Genomic DNA, 19,147 nt, shown 5'->3' on the forward strand with positions numbered 1-19,147 from the left:
GTGTCAGCTGGCGGTTCACATTTATCCAATCGCTTTATTATTTCCATTTTAGTTTCAATCGTGATCATTTTTTTCTTTTCTTTGATGCATCAATATCACTTGCATCACATTTACACTTTGGTGCCATGATTACGAGGGCAAAAACAACAAAATTAAAGACAAATACAGTAACACACAAAACACTACTAACAGCAACGTGGTCCGACTGAAAAGAATGAAGTCATTGTCTTACCTCAGGCTCACGCTCTCTGCCCACGAGCCGACGAACCGCTGCAGACGCACAATGTTATGATGGGTGTCGCAAAGTAGCAACTGTTTGTTATTATGAATCATTCTGTGCAGCTTGAATTTTTAATTCACAATAGGCTTTACGGAGGATGGTTTGTAACTACGTGTTGTACGTAAGTTGGACGTTCGTAACCCGGGGCTGCCTGTAGCTAACATTCTAACCCTATTTTTGGAGAGTTTTATTATTTTTCTATTTTTGAAGACTTTCTGTTGGTCTCCAGAGTTCAATGTTCACAGAATGCCTTTTACTACCTACCTGGTGACCTTTCATCCTGTGGAAGTGTGCAATGGCATCACAGATGGTGTACACTCTCATGTGGCCCATGTGAAGTTGGCCCGAGGGGTACGGGAACATGGCCAACACATAAAATTTCTTCCTCTGAGAACCCTGAGTAAAAAAGCCAAAGGGAGCTACAATGAAAGAATTCAAAACATAACATTCAGACATTTACCTTGGTCACCCAATGCTTTAATTCAGAGTAAAATTTTTCTATGTACCTATTTACATAGCCAGATATAGTAAATGCTAAGAAGTGCAATGCTACACTGAGAATTCATGGACAATTCAGTCCGCTTTGGGCAAGACAGCTATACACTGTGAATAAATACAACCTGGAGCTGAACACGCTCAAAACAGTGGAGATGATCGTAGACTTCAGGAGAAACACCTCAGCATTATCCCCACTCACCATCATGAACAACACTGTGGCAACAGTGGAGTCATTCAGGTTCCTGGGCACCACCATCTCACAGGACCTGAAGTGGGAGCCTCACATAGACTCCATTGTGAAGAAGGCCCAGCAGAGGTTGTACTTCCTTCGCCAGCTGAGGAAGTTCAACCTGCCACAGGAGCTACTGATGCAATTCTACTCCGCAGTCATTGAGTCCGTCCTCTGCACCTCTATAACTGTCTGGTTCGGCTCAGCTACGAAGTCAGACATCAGAAGACTGCAGCGGATAGTTCGGACTGCTGGAAGAATCATTGGCACATCCCCCCCGGCTCTCCAAGAACTGCACTCGTCCAGAGTCAGTAAAAGGGCTAGCAAAATCATTCTAGACCCCTCGCATCCAGGCCACTTCCTCTTCGAACCCTTGCCATCTGGCCAGCGCTACAGAGCACTGAGCACCAGGACAGCCAGGCATAAGAAAAGTTTCTTTCCTCAGGCCATCTACCTCATGAACACCTAAATCTCTCCCCTAGAGAGTAAACCGTGCAATACATAATGCTATTTATATTTAGAACTATTTATCACATATCTCTTACTCACACTGCCTTGCATTTGTATCTAGTGACTATTTTTGTATATTGGGTACTTTATATTTTTTAAATATTTTTTATCCCTTGCTCACATACTCTATCTTCTCACCCGTCTTGTCACTGTCATTCTGTCTGTGCTGTCGTAGTTCCTGTCACCAAGACAAATTCCTTGTATGTGCGAACATACTTGGCAATAAAGCTCGTTCTGATTCTGATTCTAAATAAGCATGAATTTGAATAGAGCTTTGCAGAACAAATGTCTACAAACTGGGAGATGACTATTTTTTTGTCACAGTTTAGAGAAATAAATGTAATTTATAAATTAATATTGACATTTTCTATTGATGTGACTTTCTTGGACTTATAAAGAAGGGACATGGAACAGTCATGCTTTGTGCACACATAACAATTGTTTTCTAACTATTAAGCAACTGAAACAATTTGGACTCTCTGGTTCTCTCTTTGTCCCCTCCCAGTCCAGCCTTCCGCCCTGTGTTGCCGGGTTAGGCTCCGGGTCGCCGTGATCCCACTTGGGATAGGAAGTTTCAGCCAATGTGTGTGTGTGTGGTTCTCTCTTCGCACACTGTTCACTTATGTGACTCAGTCCATGAAATGTAACCCCATCTGAAGAAAGCTCAGAAAACACATCTAAAGAATAAGGAGAATAAGGGGTAACAGGCAAACGGTGTATACAATTCTAGTGAATGGACTACAGGAATCCATCAATAAACTCTCTTTATTCAAAATAAAGGCATTTTACCTAGAGAAAGGTCCCCACAAAGTATTTTCCTCAAAAATGTGTCCAGGAGGTCTGACATCATCTAAAACCGCTTGTCCCATACAGGGCCGTGGGGAGCCGGAGCATAACCCTGCAACACAGGGCGTAAGGCTGGAGGGGGACACACCCAGGACCGGACGCCAGTCGGTCACAAGGCACCCCAAGCGGGACTCGAACCCCAGACCCACCGGAGAGCAGGACCCGATCAAACCCACTGCGCCCCCGAGGTACAAACCCTTGCCCAGGAGGTACTGAAAAAACTACAGAAACACATAAAAAGACATACCAGCCCCTCAGGCTCTCTGCACATCAGCTCCTTGATGCGAGGCCTCCAGCAGCACTCTACCCTGCGCCGCGTCTCCACCTTGTACTCCCTCTCCCACACGCCTGTTTCACTGTAGATGGACCGGTAGGCAACCACAGCACAGGGCAGTGCCAGGGCAGTATCTCTGTGCTGGAGGGACCAAGCCAGCCGCAAGTGACACGAGAGTAGCCGATATACCTCCAGCTGCATGGCTCCTGGGGAACAGTTCAGTGTCAGTACATGTCATGTGAGCCAAAAGATATGACCGATTCACTAGCTGTCAGTAATTTAAGGCCCATCATCCACTATCAACAGGATTTTCTGTTCTTACTACTCTTACAGCTAATGTTTTACTTAACCTTTAATTAACCCCTATTACTAATCTCAACCCAATCTGAAAATAAACCTTTGAGAATCCCTTAATTAGTTTATCACCAGATTTTTTTTCCCCCCATGACCATGGATCATTACGGTGTGCTCTTTCGTTTATACTTTATACTACGCTATAATATTATTTTGAATTATTCTGTGTTTCTCCAGGATATCCCAGAAGCTGGGGCTCAAAAAGTTCAAAGTTCATAAAATGTGGTTAAAGGGCTGGTGAAGAAGGGTGAAAGGTGGATACCTCAATGAGGCAAAGAGTCCAGCAAGAAGATGGTATTAACAGCACAGATGAGCCTGATGTGTTTTGGGACTTCTTGATTAAGGATGGAAGGGTTACATGAAAGCAGGGTCAATCTGGAAGAATGAATAAAGGTTGTAAAGGCAAGTCTCCAGGTCTGGTTATGGCATCTCCAAAGAACCAGGATTTGAGCATCAACCAAATCCTGGACTTCAACATGGTAAAAGTCGCTGCGCGAGAATAATGCTGTAAATCAGGTTGTTCAATACATATGGAATATAAAATCACATTAGTTAATACTTTTGTATTTAGTCACACTGCTACGCACCAAGACTGGTGGACTGCAGTCAGCTCTGCATCTTGTGGACAGGACTTTCATCACAGTTACAGCACAGACACACTGCACTGTCACTATGGCTCACCATCATCATAATGATGATCTTTATCCACTATCTCAACAGAACATATGTGAAGTCAGCTAATATGTTCTTGTATTTTAACCAAAGTCTATTCCATAATGGTTGTTGTAAAACTGTTCTGTTAAATAATGTAATTAATTGTCATTAGATGCCAGTACACTTTCCATCTGACATGACATGACATGACATGATCCTCACTTCGACTCTGTTTTGAAAGAGTACCTTAAACACCAAATCCACCAGATTGTACCTTCGGAGAACACACACAGCCAGCCAGAAAACTAGATATCACAATTATGATCAGATGCCGGCTGATTCACATAGCCTCACCACGGCACGTGCTGGGACACCATCATGTTGTATTAGATAAGAATATTTTGTCGCATTAGAAAAGGGAACACAATTATGTTGTCCGCGCTGTCACAGAACGAGAAACAAACTGGGGAAATGCTCGAATTTCATCTACCGACTTACGCCGAACGAACTGACTGTGCCACTCAGTGACACACTGACTGACTGAGTGACTGACTGAGTTTTCTTGAATGATCGAATTGACCAGGGAACTTACAGTTTTCAGATGCAGAATCCTTCTGGTTAAGATCTGATTTTAATTCGTAACCGCAACTGTGTTTAACATACTTCCAGAGAAATCTGTACAGAGAATTCAGACTCGCTAAGACGTTCGCAAAGCTCATACTGTTCAACTTTCGTGGGCGTCGCCATCTTGTTCAAATCAAACTTTATTGGTCTCTGTCACAGAGACAGGAGCGGCCAAACGAAGAGACACGGGGCGGGTATCGCGTGTGGACGCCACTCATAGACCAACAATACAGGTAAATTAGTTCGAATATAATTTCCAAGCACTCGAATACTTATTTTATAAAAGATATGGAATGGTAAAACACCAATTGATTCTATATTCTATAATTACAATAATCTTCTTTATTACCATCCTTAGCTGATGTGTTTGTCCAGTGACTTATACGGACAAATTTGCAACGATGTACCTATATATATTTCCTTTTTTGAATTTAAATAAACTTAAGCTGTTGAAAATAACACCATTTACTTTTTTTGTTTCTTGGAAGCTTTAAAGCTTCTCTCGATTAGGACCACCATCTGGCATAAGAATAATGTCCCTTATTAAGTTAAAAGAAATTAAAACATAAGTCAAAAGGTTTGTTGTGTTTCATTTTTCTGTGCACCACAGCCCCTGAGATCTGACTAAGATCCTGCAGCTTCCTGCCACTTACCTTAACCTACACTCAGTTTTTTTTACTCCATAACATGAAACAGAAACAGAAAAGGACAGTGATTACTGCCGTTAGCTCAGTTCTTTGTTTACACGGTTGTCTCTCATATATTGAATGTTGTTCTGTGGCAATAAACAATGTATACACATAGATACATAAAACTCATAAATAGAAATGATCACTGGTAGCTCCTTGGAATATCACAACCGGAACAGCATGTTACTGAGAGTGTGTTTTACTATTGTGACCTGTAGAGGGTGTGAGTCATTGTCCATAATGGGCTGGAATTTATTCAATCCATCTCTTTGTGACCTCCAGCAGGGAGTCCAGCTTCACTCCCAGGACTCAGCCAGCCTTCCTGATTAACTCGCTGAGTCTCTTAGCATCTGCTGTGGTGATGCTACTACCCCTGCATCCCACTGTACAAAAGATTACACCAGAAACAGCTGATTGGTAGAACATCTACAGAGTCCTGCACACTGCAAAGTACCTGACCATCTCAGAAGGTAAAAGTAACTCTGTCCTTTCTTTTATAGGACTGGTGTCCCTCACTGTTGCATTTTCATTTTCCCCTGTTGTAAAGATGCACCCCCAGGTATTTATATGTCCCCAATACCTCGACCTCAACTTCATCAGTCCTTACCAGGCACAGTAAACCCTTGGGCCTCCCAAAGTCCACTACCAGCTCCTTAATTTTTTGCAGTGTTGAGCTGCAGCTGGATTGCACCAGCAAACAAAGTCCTTTACCAGGTTCCTGTCCTCCTGCCCATCCCTGATAAATCCCAAAATTGCTAGGTCATCCAAGACTTCTGCCAAAGACACTACTCTGTGTTGTAAAGTCAAAGGTGAACAGGAAGAACTGTCCCTTGATGGACCCTCATGCTGCACTTGGCCATCTCTGACACACAGATAGGCAGCCTGATGAACTGTGGTCTGCCAGTTAGGCTGTCCAAAATCCAGAACGAACTGGATGAGTGCACCTGCATGAACTAAGGCTTCTCTCATAACAGCCTAGGCTGTATAGTGTTGAATGCACTGGAGAAATCAAGGTACATGATCCTCACAGTACAGCCTGCCTAGTCCAGTAAGCTCTGTTGAGCAGGTAGATGATGGCATCTTCCATTCCAGTGTGCTGCTGGTAGTCAAAGAGAGGGTCCCATTAGGGAGGTTTCATTATATATGAAGTCAGAGCTAGTTGCTAGTAGGCATTCAGGTCTGTTGGCCAACCTTTTTTGGGGACAGGTACCAAGAAAGGTGTTTTCCACATTTTTAGGACTTTAACATTCACATTTATTCATTTAGCTGACACTTTTCTCCAAAGTGACTTACAATATTAAGATATCTACAATTACCCATTTATACAGCTGGGTAAAAATTACCAGTGGCAAACCGTCAGGGCCAGCAAGGCCTTCTCTGCTGGCCTAAACACTATCAGAATCACTGATTTACGTTTTAATATATTTTTTCCATGAATGTGTATTAAATTATTCCCAATAGTCTATTCTCTTCATTTCATAGCTTTTCTCTTGGTTGCGCTGCTTCTAGTAGTGTATATTTATGTTAGAGCTTTTATCCAATCATATTTCAGCCATCATGTGTTGCCAGGAGGGTGAGGAGCTCAGTCACCCTGGAGGAGCTCGGAGTAGAGCCGCTGCTCCTCCGCATCGAGAGGAGCCAGTTGAGGTGGCTCGGGCATCTGTTTCGGATGCCTCCTGGACGCCTCCCTGGGGAGGTGCTCCGGGCTTGTCCCACTGGGAGGAGGCCTCGGGGCAGACCCAGGACACGTTGGAGAGACTATGTCTCCCGGCTGGCCTGGGAACGCCTTGGGGTTCCCCCAGAGGAACTGGAGGAGGTGTGCGGGGAGAGGGAGGTCTGGAGTACTCTGCTCGGACTGCTGCCCCCGCGACCCGGCCCCGGATAAAAGCGGAGGAAGATGGATGGATGGATGTGTTGCCAGGGTCAAATAAATCTGCCTAGAGGCCTTCAGAATCAACAGTGCGGGCGCCTGTAGCTTAAAATAAATGGCAATGAAACTTGCTTTAAACCAATCAGATTTCGAGTTGGCGACACCGGGGCCATCTAGCAGGCGTACAATAACATTGGCATTTTCACGTCCTTTGATTGGATGGTCAGAGAGCGTACTAGTCAGAGCTAGCAAACCGCATCTGTAGTGAACTGCACAAGCTAAAATATAAAGTTGGTAAGCTTCTTCAAGAACCATTTATGCTTTTGCGTTTTCTTTCCTGTAGAATTTGCACAAAAATACACAATTTGCCTTAATTTCAAATCCCCGGGGTTTCCATGGTCGGAGAACTCAAAAGGTACAAAATAAAAAATGCACGGAAAACCCGGGGTGGACTGTATTTTTTGTCATTTTATTAGGTTAATATTGATGCTTCTTCTAGAGATGATGTATGTGGCGCAGTTGTGGCTGCAGTGAAAGGAGACTTGTTGAATTATGTTAACTGGGTTTCTTGCTTTAGTAATGGCATTCATTCTTGCTGCATGAGATACCTGTCTCTGTGATGTAATGCCCTGTTATACTCTGCGTTTCTGTATAATACTGATGGTTTCTATAGCTGTGGCGTCATAATGATGGTATTAAGAAGTGGATTAATTCGGGTAGGACACCACTGAATGCCTAGGTATGAAATGCATGGCCCACCACTGCTTTTTACTGGTGCAATTTAGGGTAATTACCATATTCAAGGGTACTACAATCAGAGGTGGGATTTCAACCTGCAATCTTTGGGTACAAATGCTGCAGCTATAACTATGCTGTGCTAACCACTATGCTACCAGCTGTCCCTTGAACACGGTCGGGTGGAACATACACAGCAATACACCGGAGTTGATATACACACACCTTCAGTACCCTTGGACTGATGCAGTCTGGTCTTGCTGCCTTTCCTGTGAGTCTGCACAGCTACTTCCTCAGCTGGCTAACAATACAGGCAGTCCCCGGATTACGAATGAGGTCCGTTCCTCAGTCTGTCTTTGTCGGATTTCTATGTAAGTTGGAACAATTAGGTGAGGTTTGTGTCTAACGTCTGTTAGCAAAATGTTTGTCTTAGTGTATAGTTCACCTTTCTATGCATAAAATACATTAAAGAAACACTTCCGGATACACTAAAACGTCTTTAATATAACAATACAGTAATAATAATCCACACACACTGTCCAAAAGAGCACGTTCCGCAGTGAACCAGAGCCTAACCAGGCAACACAGGGCACAAGGCTGGAGGGGGAGAGGACATAGCCAGGACATGATGCCAGTCTATCTCAAGGCACCCCAGAGAGCGGGACCAGGCCAAGCCCGCCACGCCGTCGCGTCCCCAATGATAATACAATGTAATGATAATAATAACAATAAAGTAACTACAGTATTTATAAAAGAGAGACATAGCAAGAGATAATAATAATGTTATTACAGTTTTTTATGTATGGTGTATATGTTCGTGCACCGAAACTTTATGATCATCCCCAGATAAGCCTTTACACCACCACTACTCATGCATTGTATGTAAATGCTTGTGTAACACATTAAAAAAAAAAAATTGTAGGAAGGTTATCAGGATTCATCTATCCTGCATCTACTTGATCGATGAGCATCGGTACATGAAGTGGAAAGTAACAAACTAGGTTTACTGAACAGTTACATGTCTGCAACTATGTCTCTTTCTCTTAAAATATTACACAAATTTGTATTTTTGCTGAGATGCACGTCGCTGTGGAAAAAAGCATCTGCTAAATAAATAAATGTAAATGTATTTATAAGAGAGATAGGAGGAGGACCGAGAGAATGTGTGTGGGTGTAGGTATAAAAAAACATTAAAGAAACTTCAGTGTTTGCTTTTCCAGTGTTCACTGGCATTTCAGCTTTTCTAATTGCTTTACTTTCACGTGATCATTTCCGGGTGTTACTGTATTTGGCTTTAATTTTTTTGTAAAAACATGGAGCCCCTCATAAGACCTAAAAATGGATGTACAGAGTATTAAAGGTTGTGTTGGACGTCACAACTGATAGTGGGTATGTGACTCCAAAGTTTGAGACCAAAAAGTTTACACAGAACAGGTATTTAAAAAATCCAATTTACTTACACAATATACAGCACTGTGAAGTATCTATAATTTTGTTATTTTTGATATTAAATAAAAGCAATTCTCAGGTCAGCTTTTTTGCTTTCAGACTCCATATATAAAGAGAAAAAACTGATCAAAGTATTGTTTTCATGTAATTTCCTTGGTGTGGAAGATAATGTGCAATCATATGTAATTGCCCCTTCATCACCTCTAACTGTAATGCTTCCATTAACTGCTCACCACTGTGTTGGAATTCTGGAAACATTTTCAGGTTTTTGATAATGAACAGCTGTTTTCAGGTCACTTTTCACTCCTTGTGTCAGGAAAGTATTTCACTTTTAATCAAAGTAAAGCAAAGCAGCCTTACCTCTTATTCTTGAATTTTATTAAGAAACCAGTCTCACTCTTGATTTTGGATCACAGGAGCAAATGTCAAAAAGTTAAGCTTTGTCACCCCTGAATGCATCAACGCTGTAGATTAGAATATGACAGCTAGACTATCTAAAAAGCAGTCTGAAGGTCAATGGGTCCATCAGTTTTCCACCAGGATGGATGGATCACTTCCATAAACCAACAAGCAGCAGTCTATACCATTCACTTTGAAGCAGGCTGAGTTTTCACACCAACGGAACTGAAGGGAAACATGTCCTACATTGTTTTTTTTTTTTGTTTTTTTTTTTTATTTAAAGATAGGGTATATTGCCCCCAGCTTTGCACCAAATGATACCAGGATATGCTCCAGATTGCCATGATCCTGATCAGGACAAGTGGTTAACAAAAGTCAGAAGGCAACAGAATTTTTCACATCAGCCTAATGACTCAGTCCTCTGGTCTTGGGAATGGACAGCTGGCTCCACCACTGAGCACTGTAAAGGAAGACTGGTCTGTGATGTCAGTCTTCCACCAGGAAGTTAATAAGGGTTGTCCTGGGAGAGAGGATAGCCTTCTTGATAGTACTGGTAGCAAGGTGCTGGAGGCCCAGCGGGCTCTCTAGGACCAGCCTCTGCACCTGATCCACATCCTGGGCCACCTGCCTAGGTACACTCACCACCCCACAGGCCTGGTTGTTTATCTGTATGAGGCATAAAGAATAGGGGCAGCAGAGCTCAGGAGATGAATGTCCATACATCAGTTTCCTAAAAATGCATCCACAGCACAGTGATGAGTAACAAGAAACAAGAAGGTTGTACAATCTCAGTTTTAATGTAAAAACCCCTTTTTGGCTTTGTTTATTACTTTGACTGTACATGAAAGCAAAGAACACTTCTCCATATGCTTTGATCTGGACACGTATACATGTTCCTTTGTATGAGTTGAAGAACCTATCTATAAATCTGAATACAGGGAAAAGCATAAACTATCAGGCATCCTTAGTTAATTGAGCTTTCCCTCCAATAATATGTGTGGATCTGTACTTATGGGGGGGCTTTTTGAAAAGCTAGATGTTTATGTCCGTATGGGACTAACACCTGTTGTAGCAGAACTACATTCAAGATGTTAAAAAAAAAAAAAAATGTTGAACATATGATTCTATGACAGTTTATAAGTACATAACAGTTTGTGTAATTGTGTGTAGTACAAACAGGGTATACTGCACATGTAATGTGATCAACATATGGTTCTATCAACAAGTGGTTACAGTATGTAGTAAGAACATGTAGTATTAACAACATGTGATGAGTTTTTACCCTCAGCAGGCATAGGGGGGTACTCACCCAGACTGACATGTCCACAAAGTCTGGTGTTTGCAGGTACTCGGGGTCCACGCTGGGCCAGGGCTGCTGGAGAACATCACCCCTTACAGATAGCAGCGCACTTAAGGGGTTCTGCATGCAGGACAGGCCTGGAAAACATGGAGATCAAAGGTCAGTACACACAAAGGGAAACACAGGTGAACACATACACAAATAGCCATATGCAAAAATATGTACACACAGGCATACATACGTAGTGTATTCACATGTAAAGTATATGTAAAATATATGCAGGCAGTCCTTGACTTACAACAGAGTTATATTCCATCATCGCTAATGTTGCAAATCCTCCTACTCTAAATGAGATGAACCATAAGCTATATGAACAATTAACATAAGTTAATGCTATAATAGGTTTCCTGTAAATATAGAATAATAATTATTCTCCAGTAGTATATTTTCGTGTTGCACTATTATTTTCAATTTAATTTCTAAATGCATTTCCTTTTACTTTTTCTTTTATGCAGCACCAGAATAGTGAAATATTGGTTTGCAAAGGGACTTGAATGGAATCACAAACTAAAAGTTCTGTAAATAAAACAGAAACACTGAGACACACTGAGTCAATAATAAATATGGTGCCTCAATGGCAGAACCTAGGCTATGTTATCATATAGCAAATGTAGCAGTCAACATTACACATCAAAACCAAATGTCAAAGCTTGAAAATAGTAAATTTTTCATGAGATGATTACCATAAATCTGGGTTGACGTTAGCTGCATGTGTTTGAGGACCACCTGTACAGGCACACCTATGCACACGTTTGCACCAGTATGAATATTTTGTGTCAGTAAGCTTTGAAGTAGCTTACTTCTTAGAAACACTGAGCACTTGGAGCCCCTTTGGTGAAAAAAAACAGTATCGAGCAGCAGCCTCAGAGAAGAGAAGGCTGGGGCCATGTACGTACACACACATAAAAACAGCCCACACTTGAAATAAATAAAAGATTCTAAAACTCAGATTATTCAAACCCAACAGAAAAACATATTTTCCACAGATGGATTTTCAGCCCTAGTGACTTGTTTAAAGTCTATAACAGAGTAATATGGTAAATATATCCTCAGCTGGTAAACTCTTGGTGTAGCAGTGTGGCAACTGTGCTGTTTCCTGTGAACATGGGGCCATTTGGCACACAGCACCCCAAAAACCATAACACCATTTACTTCCACTTCTGCTTTGCTTCAGACAGAGCACCTCACCTGCCCAGAGTTCTGATGCCAAGTGGGGTGCCATGGGGGCCGTCATCACACAGAGCACAGCCAGAGCCTCTTCAAACTCCATGCTGTGCAGTACCACACGAGGGGAGCTTTGCTGGTACATCAATTTTGGGCACAAAACAAGAAGTCACAAGCAGTTCCCAGGAGCAGTGAAAATTTTTACGACAAATTCTTTACTAAAAACTAAACTTTACTAAACACCACAACCCACCTTCAGTGAGACAATGAACAGCAAATGGTGTTGCCTAATTCTCTGCTACCACTTACAGTCAGCATCTTCGTGAGGAATATCAGTCGAGCAATGGCTGCATTCAGTTTGAAATCCTTTGTATATTTTTCTGTGACCTGGAAAGAAAAAATTAACAGGTCAGTTCTGCTTCAACCTCCCTAAAACTTATGCATGCAGAAACAAATGTCTCATGTCTTAGTAAGTTCTTCAATTTCACTAGAATCCATAAATGGAAAATGTGATTATAGCCTTTACAGCAGATCACTGGTACATTTAATAAAAAAAAAAAAAATCTGCATTACTCAATATTGTTGACCCTGACCCTCCTCAAACATTACTTTCTAGACCAGCACGCCCCAGTTTTGCCCCAGGATTGACTGATACCTTACATACTAACAGTACAAAAATCCAGGCTGAAGAGCAATAATGGCAAAAATCCAAGACTTGCATGGACCTGGATGTCTACAAACAACGCTTAGCTACTTTTCTCTCTACTGTCTCCTTAGCTAAAACAACCTTCTTCCACAATAAAATACAGTTTACAACTAAAAAAACCACACAGACTCTTTGCCACCTTCTCATCCTTACTGTGTCCTCAGCTGCCCCCTCCTTCTTCTCTCACTGCTGATGACTTTGTTTTTCAGAGACACATCCCAATTTGATCCAAAACTACAGACCAGTTTCCCTTCTCTCCTTTCTGTCTAAAACTTTAGAATGGGCAGCCTGTGATAAACTATCTGAATTCCTCACCTGGAACCATCTCCTCGCTGGATACCAGTCAGGATTCAAAGTTGGTCACTCAACGGAGACAGCGCTCTTGGCAGACTCTGATGCTCTTCAATCAGTCTCCTTCGTGACCTGTCTGCAGCATCTGACACTGGCAACCACCAGGTTCTACTCTCCTCTCTTAGTCATCTTGGGATCAAAGGCACAGCACTAAAATGATCTGAGTCCTACCCATCTAACAGATCCTATCAAGTGGTCTGCCAGGGCTCCCGTTCTTCTCCTCTGCCTCTCTCAGCTGGTGTCTCGCAGGGCTCAGTACGGGGTCCTCTGCTCTTCTCAATCTACATTTCCTCCCTCGGCCCTGTCATCGCCTGCCATGTATTTAAATACCACTGCAACGCTGATGATACCCAGCTCTTCCTCTCCTTTCCACCTGGAGCATCAGGAATTTCTCCATGCATTGCTGTTTGCCTGTCAGACATCTCTGCTTGGATGTCTGATCATCACCTCCTACTCAACCTCTCCAAAACAGCTGGCCTGTCTTCCTGTCAATCTCTTGATCAAACTGGACAACTCGCTCGTTTTGCTTAACTCCTCGGCTAAGAGTCTGGGAGTGATGATTGACTCAAGTCCATCTTTCTCTCAGCACATCGAAGCTACAACCCTGACCTGCAGATACTGTACGTCCTGTATAACACCTGCAGGATCCATCCTTATCTCACAACAGACTCTGCACAACTACTTGTCCAGACCATGGTGACATCCTGTCTGGACTACTGCAGCTCTCTCCTGTCTGGCCTTCATGCTCCTGCCATCAAATTTCTACAGCTGATACAGAACGCTGCTGCCTGAGTTGTGTTTGACTTGCCGAAGCGTTCCTATTTATCTGGCGGGGCTCCCATTCTTAACAAAATTATTTTGATGGGTGATTTCAGTATTCATATAGACGTGTCATCCGATACTCTCGCTAATAGTTTTATGTCTTTCAAATTCCGTTGGTTTTAATGAAGTTTTTTACAGTTCTACTCATTCCTGTAACCATACACTCAATCTCGTCATAACCTACAGCATAGATGTTCACCATGTAAATATTATTCCTTTAAACAAGATTATTCCCGATCATTACCTATTAACCTTTGATCTATACCTGCAGGTGCCCGTCTGATAGCAGTAAGACCAAAATCGTGCAACATATTGATGAAAATACTACCGCTAAAATTGTTGTTTATATTAGAAACTGATTTTGAAACTAGCGCAGATAGTGATGAAATGGCTTTTGAGTATAATTCAGTGGTGGAATTCACCTTAGATTCTGCAGCTCCACAAAAAGAATAAACTTATTGAAACTGTAAGAAACTCACCATGGTTCAACGAATCAACTTGTGAAATAAAGTTAGAATGTCGCAAATTATAGTGTAAATGGTGTTCAGCTAAACTGAACGTTTATTATGCAGCCTAGTCCGATTGTCTAAAAAATTATAGAAAAGCACTTTTTCATGCCAGATCCGAATACTACGCAAAATTAATGAATGAAAATCAGAAAAACCTGGTTTCTTGTTTAATACCACTGCTTACTTAACTGGTAAACACAAAGATAAAGGTATAAATGTATAAATTATATTTCTGCTACCATTACTAATGCTGAATTTATGTTGTTTTTTTTAATAAGAAATTAGAGAACATCCGGGTATCCAGAATGCCCTCTAGTTCGGTCTTAGCGTAAGCACTTCTCATAATGATAACATTAGTTGTCCATACCATCTCAGCAGCGTTGACGTAATAACTGTAGAGGAAATTACTGTGCTAATTTGGTCTATGAAAGGTTCTACCTGTCTTTCAAATCCAATCCCCATTAAATTAGTCAAAGCCGCAGTTTCTGTGCTTGCAGAACCTATTGCTAATATTGTTAATACATCGTTACTTAATGGCTGTGTTCTGAAAGCTTTTAAAGTCGCCGTCATTAGACCCCTATTAAAGAAATCGGACCTGGACTGTAATAACCCAAGTAAATATCCACCCATCTCCAATCTACCGTTTTTATCCACAACTTTAGAAAAGACCATAGCTTCTGAAATTGTAAAATATCTTAATCATCATAATATATTTGAAAAATTTCAATCTGGTTTCCGCACTGGTCACAGCACTGAAACGGCGCTCACACGTGTTGTTAATGATATTCTCATCTCTTCTAATGCTGGTCAGGTCTCTATTGTTATGTTACTTACTGTAGACCATAATATCCTACTGAATAGACTTGAAAACCTGCCTGGACTAAGGGGTACTGTCCTGAAGTGGTTTGACTTGTATTTAGCTAACTGTGAACAATTTGTCTTGAAAACAGATGACTGCACCCCCTCCATCGCAACTACAGTTCGATGTGGTGTGCCACAGGGCTCTGTGACGGGTCCATTACTGTTCTCACTGTATCTGTTACACCTGGGGGACATTATTCCATCCGTATGATGGTGATACACAGCTATATGTTTCGTTTAAGCCTGATGACACCTCACGTGTGGTGTCTTTAGCTAATTATTTTACCAATATAAAACTATGGATGAGTATAAATTTGTTCTAATTGCCAGTAAAACAGAGGTACCTGTGGTGGGTGGTGATACCAAAACTCTTCACACAATCACACCAATCTTTGCCACAAATGGTATTAGTTTCAAGTGTACAGATTGTGTCAAAGATTTGGGTGTCCTGTTGGATGGGAAACTGTCATTTGTATCTCATGTAAATGCTTTAAGTTGTGCTTCCTTCAGTTAAGAAACATGGCTAAATTATGGTGATTCCTATGTAGACAGGATACTGAGAAATTAGTTCATGCTTTTGTTTCAAGTAGGCTGGAATATTGTAATGCTTTATTATCGGGTTGTCCATACCAGACTGTATCCAGGCTACGGTTGGTACAAAATGCGGCTGCGAGACTTGTTACTAGAACTAGGAAGTATGACCATGTAACACCAGTACTTAAAACGCTGCACTGGCTCCCGGCTACTTTTAGCGTCAATTAGAAAATCCTGCTTTTGACCTATAAGGCAGTACATGGCATTGCTCCAGCTTACTTTTGTGAGATTGCTGATTCTTATATCCCAGGACGATATCTTCGCACAGTGGATACAGGTTACCTTAAAGTACCTGTGATCAATAAGACCTCAGCAGGTGGTCGCATCTTTAGTTATAGATCACCTAAACTGTGAAATAGTCAGCCAGTTACTGTCAGAAATGCCCCATCTGTATCAATCTTCAAATCCAGACTAAATACTTACATGTTTACTCAGGCCTGTCTCGAAATGTAATTCCACCTAACTGTGTTTGTTTTTCCCACCTCTGTACCAAAGCATATTAAATTTACCTGTACAAGTTACAAATTACTATTTTTTTTCTTGTTGAGAATTGTCTCCCTACATTAAGACCTGAGGAGGCCAGCCAGTGGTCACAGACACACCCCATGCCGACTGAAGATGACGACCAACTGCCATGATGGACGAGACAGACCATGCTGAACTGGGAAATCGAGCTACCATACAGCAACAATGCCATTATTACTGACTTACTTATTAAACTGGCTTAGAAGTCTTATTTAATCTAGAATGCCCAGGAGGGGTGGGCAGCCACTGGCCCTTGGACCCCAGGAGCTTTTTTTTTCTCCTTCGATTTTCATTTGGGAGTTTTTGTTCCTTTCCTCTGTGGCCAGTAGCTGTATAAAAGTACTATATTATGGTAGTCATTAGTCAACTGTCTTCTTAGTTTCTTATCCGATGTATTTGTTTTTCTTGCCTTATACCTGTGTTAAAGCGCTCTGTGTCACTGCGTGAGAAGAGCGCTCTATAAAAATGAACTGAACTGAATTGAATTGAATATCTCCTCTACTCGTTTCTCTGCACTGGCTTCCGATAGCTGCCCAGATCAAATTTAAGACCCTGGTTATGACCTACACGTGCATCAGTAGAACTGCTCCCAGCTATCTACAAGACTTGAACATCCGTTACGCCCCAAACAGACTTGCTACGCTCTTCCTCATCTGCCTGTTTGGTGGTCCCAGACACGAAAAGTAAAGCATGGAGGTTCTCGGTTCTGGCGTCGTCGTGGTGGAACGACCTCCTCCTCTCACTCAAAACTGCTGAATCTATGTCCACATTTAAAAAAAGGTCTTAAAACTGACCTCTTCCAAACTCACTTCACCCATTATCTATTAAGTTCATGTAAGGTATAAATGTTCATGCACTATAACTTTTAAGATCATCCCTGGATAAACCTTTACATAGCTACTCCTGTAATGTAAGGTAAATGTTTATATGTATCTTTCAAAAAAAAATACTAGGGAGGTGATCAGGAATTGTTGATATTCTGCTAAAGTTTTACGCAGCTACTCGTGTGATGAACACTGGTGCACATGGTGGAAAGAAACAAACTGACTGTATTTAAGAATCATGCGTCTCCAACTATGTCTCTCTCTCCTAACGTAATACAGAAATTGTATTTTCTATCAGATGTATGTCACTTTGGAGAAAAGTGTCTGCTAAATTAATATATGTAACTAATTAAGTGACATTATAAAAACAAGAAAATATTTTTGAGACAGACTATTATCCATGATGACATATAAAACAGAGTAGGGATCTGATGTTGAAGATTCAAAGTTATGCTATGAGTTTCTAACACGGTGCCGGCGCGAGGCAACGTGTTGACTGCTTCTCCTCGCGGACTTGTTAGTTTGTGTATATTATTTTGTTTGTGTCACTGTCCTTCCAGCCAGTTTATTCTCTTATTACCACCAAACACTTCTGCAAATACATGAAATAGTGCGATGAGACGCAATTCTTAATGTTAGAGAGCCGAACTCGCTACCTTCGCTCTACCGCGAACAACATCATGACCGCGTCCCACCTGAGACCACACAGAAGATGCGACCTCGGAGCAGGGCCGGTGTTCAGGTGAGAGCGAAATGCCGCGGGCTACGACCTCCGATGCCAAGCATTTTCCTGTCCAACGTTCAGTCTCTGGACAAACTGGGCGATCTCAGAGGACTACTTAAATTCCAAAGAGATTTACGGAACTGATGCGTTTTCTGCTTTACGAAGACATGGTTCACCGCCAGCACTCCGGACCACGCGGTCCAGCCCGAGGGCTTCTCAATTTACCACGAAGATCAGACTGGTTCATCAGGGAAAAAGAGAGGAGGGGGCGTATGCTTTCTTATTAACAACACATGGTGCACGAATGTGGAAGTGATTGCACAGAACTGCACTCCGGACCTTGAATACCTCCTGATCAATTGCTGACCGTTCTACCTGCCCAGGGAGTTCTCGGCTGTGCTCATGGCCCCAGTTTACATCCCACCCCAAAGGAACACACACAGCGCGCTGAATGAACTGTACCACATTGTCACTAAGTATGAGAACAAGCATCCAGATGGACTGTTCATTATCTCTGGGGACTTTAACCAAGCCGATTTCAGGAACGTGTACCCCAAGTACCATCAGCACATCTCCTGCCCCTCCAGAGGCTCAAACACCCTTGACCACTGCTACACTTCACACAAAGGTGCGTATTGCTCCATGCTGCGTCCACACCTCAGGCAGTCAGTCACGCCTTGATCCTGCTGCTCCCGGTCTACAAGCAGAAACTCAAGCGAAAGGAGCCTGTGACACACACTGTGCAGCGCTGGACACCAGAAGCGGAGGAAAGGCTCCAGGACTGCTTTGACTCCGTAGACTGGGACATGTTCAGAAACTCATCCTCCAATCTGGACGAGTATGCCACAGTGGTCACAGACTTCATCAGGTACTGTGTAAATGTCTGCATACCACATAAAACAGTCCGCTTATTCCCTAACCAAAAAGCGTAGATTACCGCCGAAATCCGAAAAAAGGGCCGTGCGCGAACTTGCGCGTTTCAGTCCAGAGACACAGACGCGTACAAGAAGAGCAAGTACGAGCTCCGCAAAGCCATAGCCAGTGCGAAACGAGAATATAGCAGGAAGGTGGAATCACAGTTTAACTGCACTCAAGATGCACGTAGGCTGTGGCAGGGAATCCAAACATTAACGGATTATAAACCACAAAGGCGGTCGGTCATTGACAGGTGCCGCTGCGTCTCTCCCAGACGAACTGTGTTTTATGGCCGCTTCGAGTTCAAGAACAAAGACGCCCCCACTGCGCATCCCCACAGAACATGATAACGCCGGTCTCACCGTCTCTATGGCATAGGTG

The 19,147-nt window shown here is 42.3% G+C and overlaps 2 protein-coding genes and 1 long non-coding RNA gene across 6 annotated transcripts in view; 1 reads left to right on the plus strand and 2 right to left on the minus strand.

The window, feature by feature from the left end:
- LOC108935838 (probable leucine--tRNA ligase, mitochondrial) overlaps window positions 1–4,409 on the minus strand; it is a 36,211-nt gene extending 31,802 nt beyond the window's left edge. For 2 of the 3 annotated variants that reach the window (XM_018754744.2, XM_018754742.2), the window contains exons 1-4: window positions 4,238–4,409; window positions 3,254–3,366; window positions 2,611–2,843; window positions 545–676 (exon numbers count right to left, since the gene is read on the minus strand). In XM_018754744.2, coding sequence (XP_018610260.1) covers window positions 545–676; window positions 2,611–2,838 — 360 coding nt within the window. In that variant the 5' untranslated portion in view covers window positions 2,839–2,843; window positions 3,254–3,366; window positions 4,238–4,409. The remainder of the gene's footprint in view (window positions 1–544; window positions 677–2,610; window positions 2,844–3,253; window positions 3,367–4,237) is intronic. The other variant, XM_018754743.2, reaches the window with a different exon arrangement.
- An 8-nt stretch (window positions 4,410–4,417) lies between these two features.
- On the plus strand, window positions 4,418–12,183 carry LOC108935839 (uncharacterized). Of its 2 annotated transcripts, none has more exons than XR_001966237.1 (4): window positions 4,418–4,502; window positions 5,241–5,428; window positions 10,743–10,870; window positions 11,946–12,183. It is a non-coding gene; the product is annotated as an uncharacterized LOC108935839 (long non-coding RNA). The 2 variants fall into 2 exon arrangements; XR_001966236.1 differs by having other exon boundaries at window positions 4,419–4,502; window positions 10,757–10,870.
- LOC108935837 (probable leucine--tRNA ligase, mitochondrial) overlaps window positions 8,636–19,147 on the minus strand; it is a 39,230-nt gene continuing 28,718 nt past the window's right edge. Inside the window, exons 19-22 of the mRNA XM_018754741.2 lie at window positions 12,245–12,322; window positions 11,960–12,071; window positions 10,721–10,848; window positions 8,636–10,077 (exon numbers count right to left, since the gene is read on the minus strand). Of these exons, the coding sequence (XP_018610257.2) occupies window positions 9,898–10,077; window positions 10,721–10,848; window positions 11,960–12,071; window positions 12,245–12,322 (498 nt within the window). The 3' untranslated portion in view covers window positions 8,636–9,897. The remainder of the gene's footprint in view (window positions 10,078–10,720; window positions 10,849–11,959; window positions 12,072–12,244; window positions 12,323–19,147) is intronic.

Source organism: Scleropages formosus, chromosome 8 (genome assembly GCF_900964775.1).
Source record: "Scleropages formosus chromosome 8, fSclFor1.1, whole genome shotgun sequence".
Lineage (NCBI taxonomy): Eukaryota > Metazoa > Chordata > Actinopteri > Osteoglossiformes > Osteoglossidae > Scleropages > Scleropages formosus.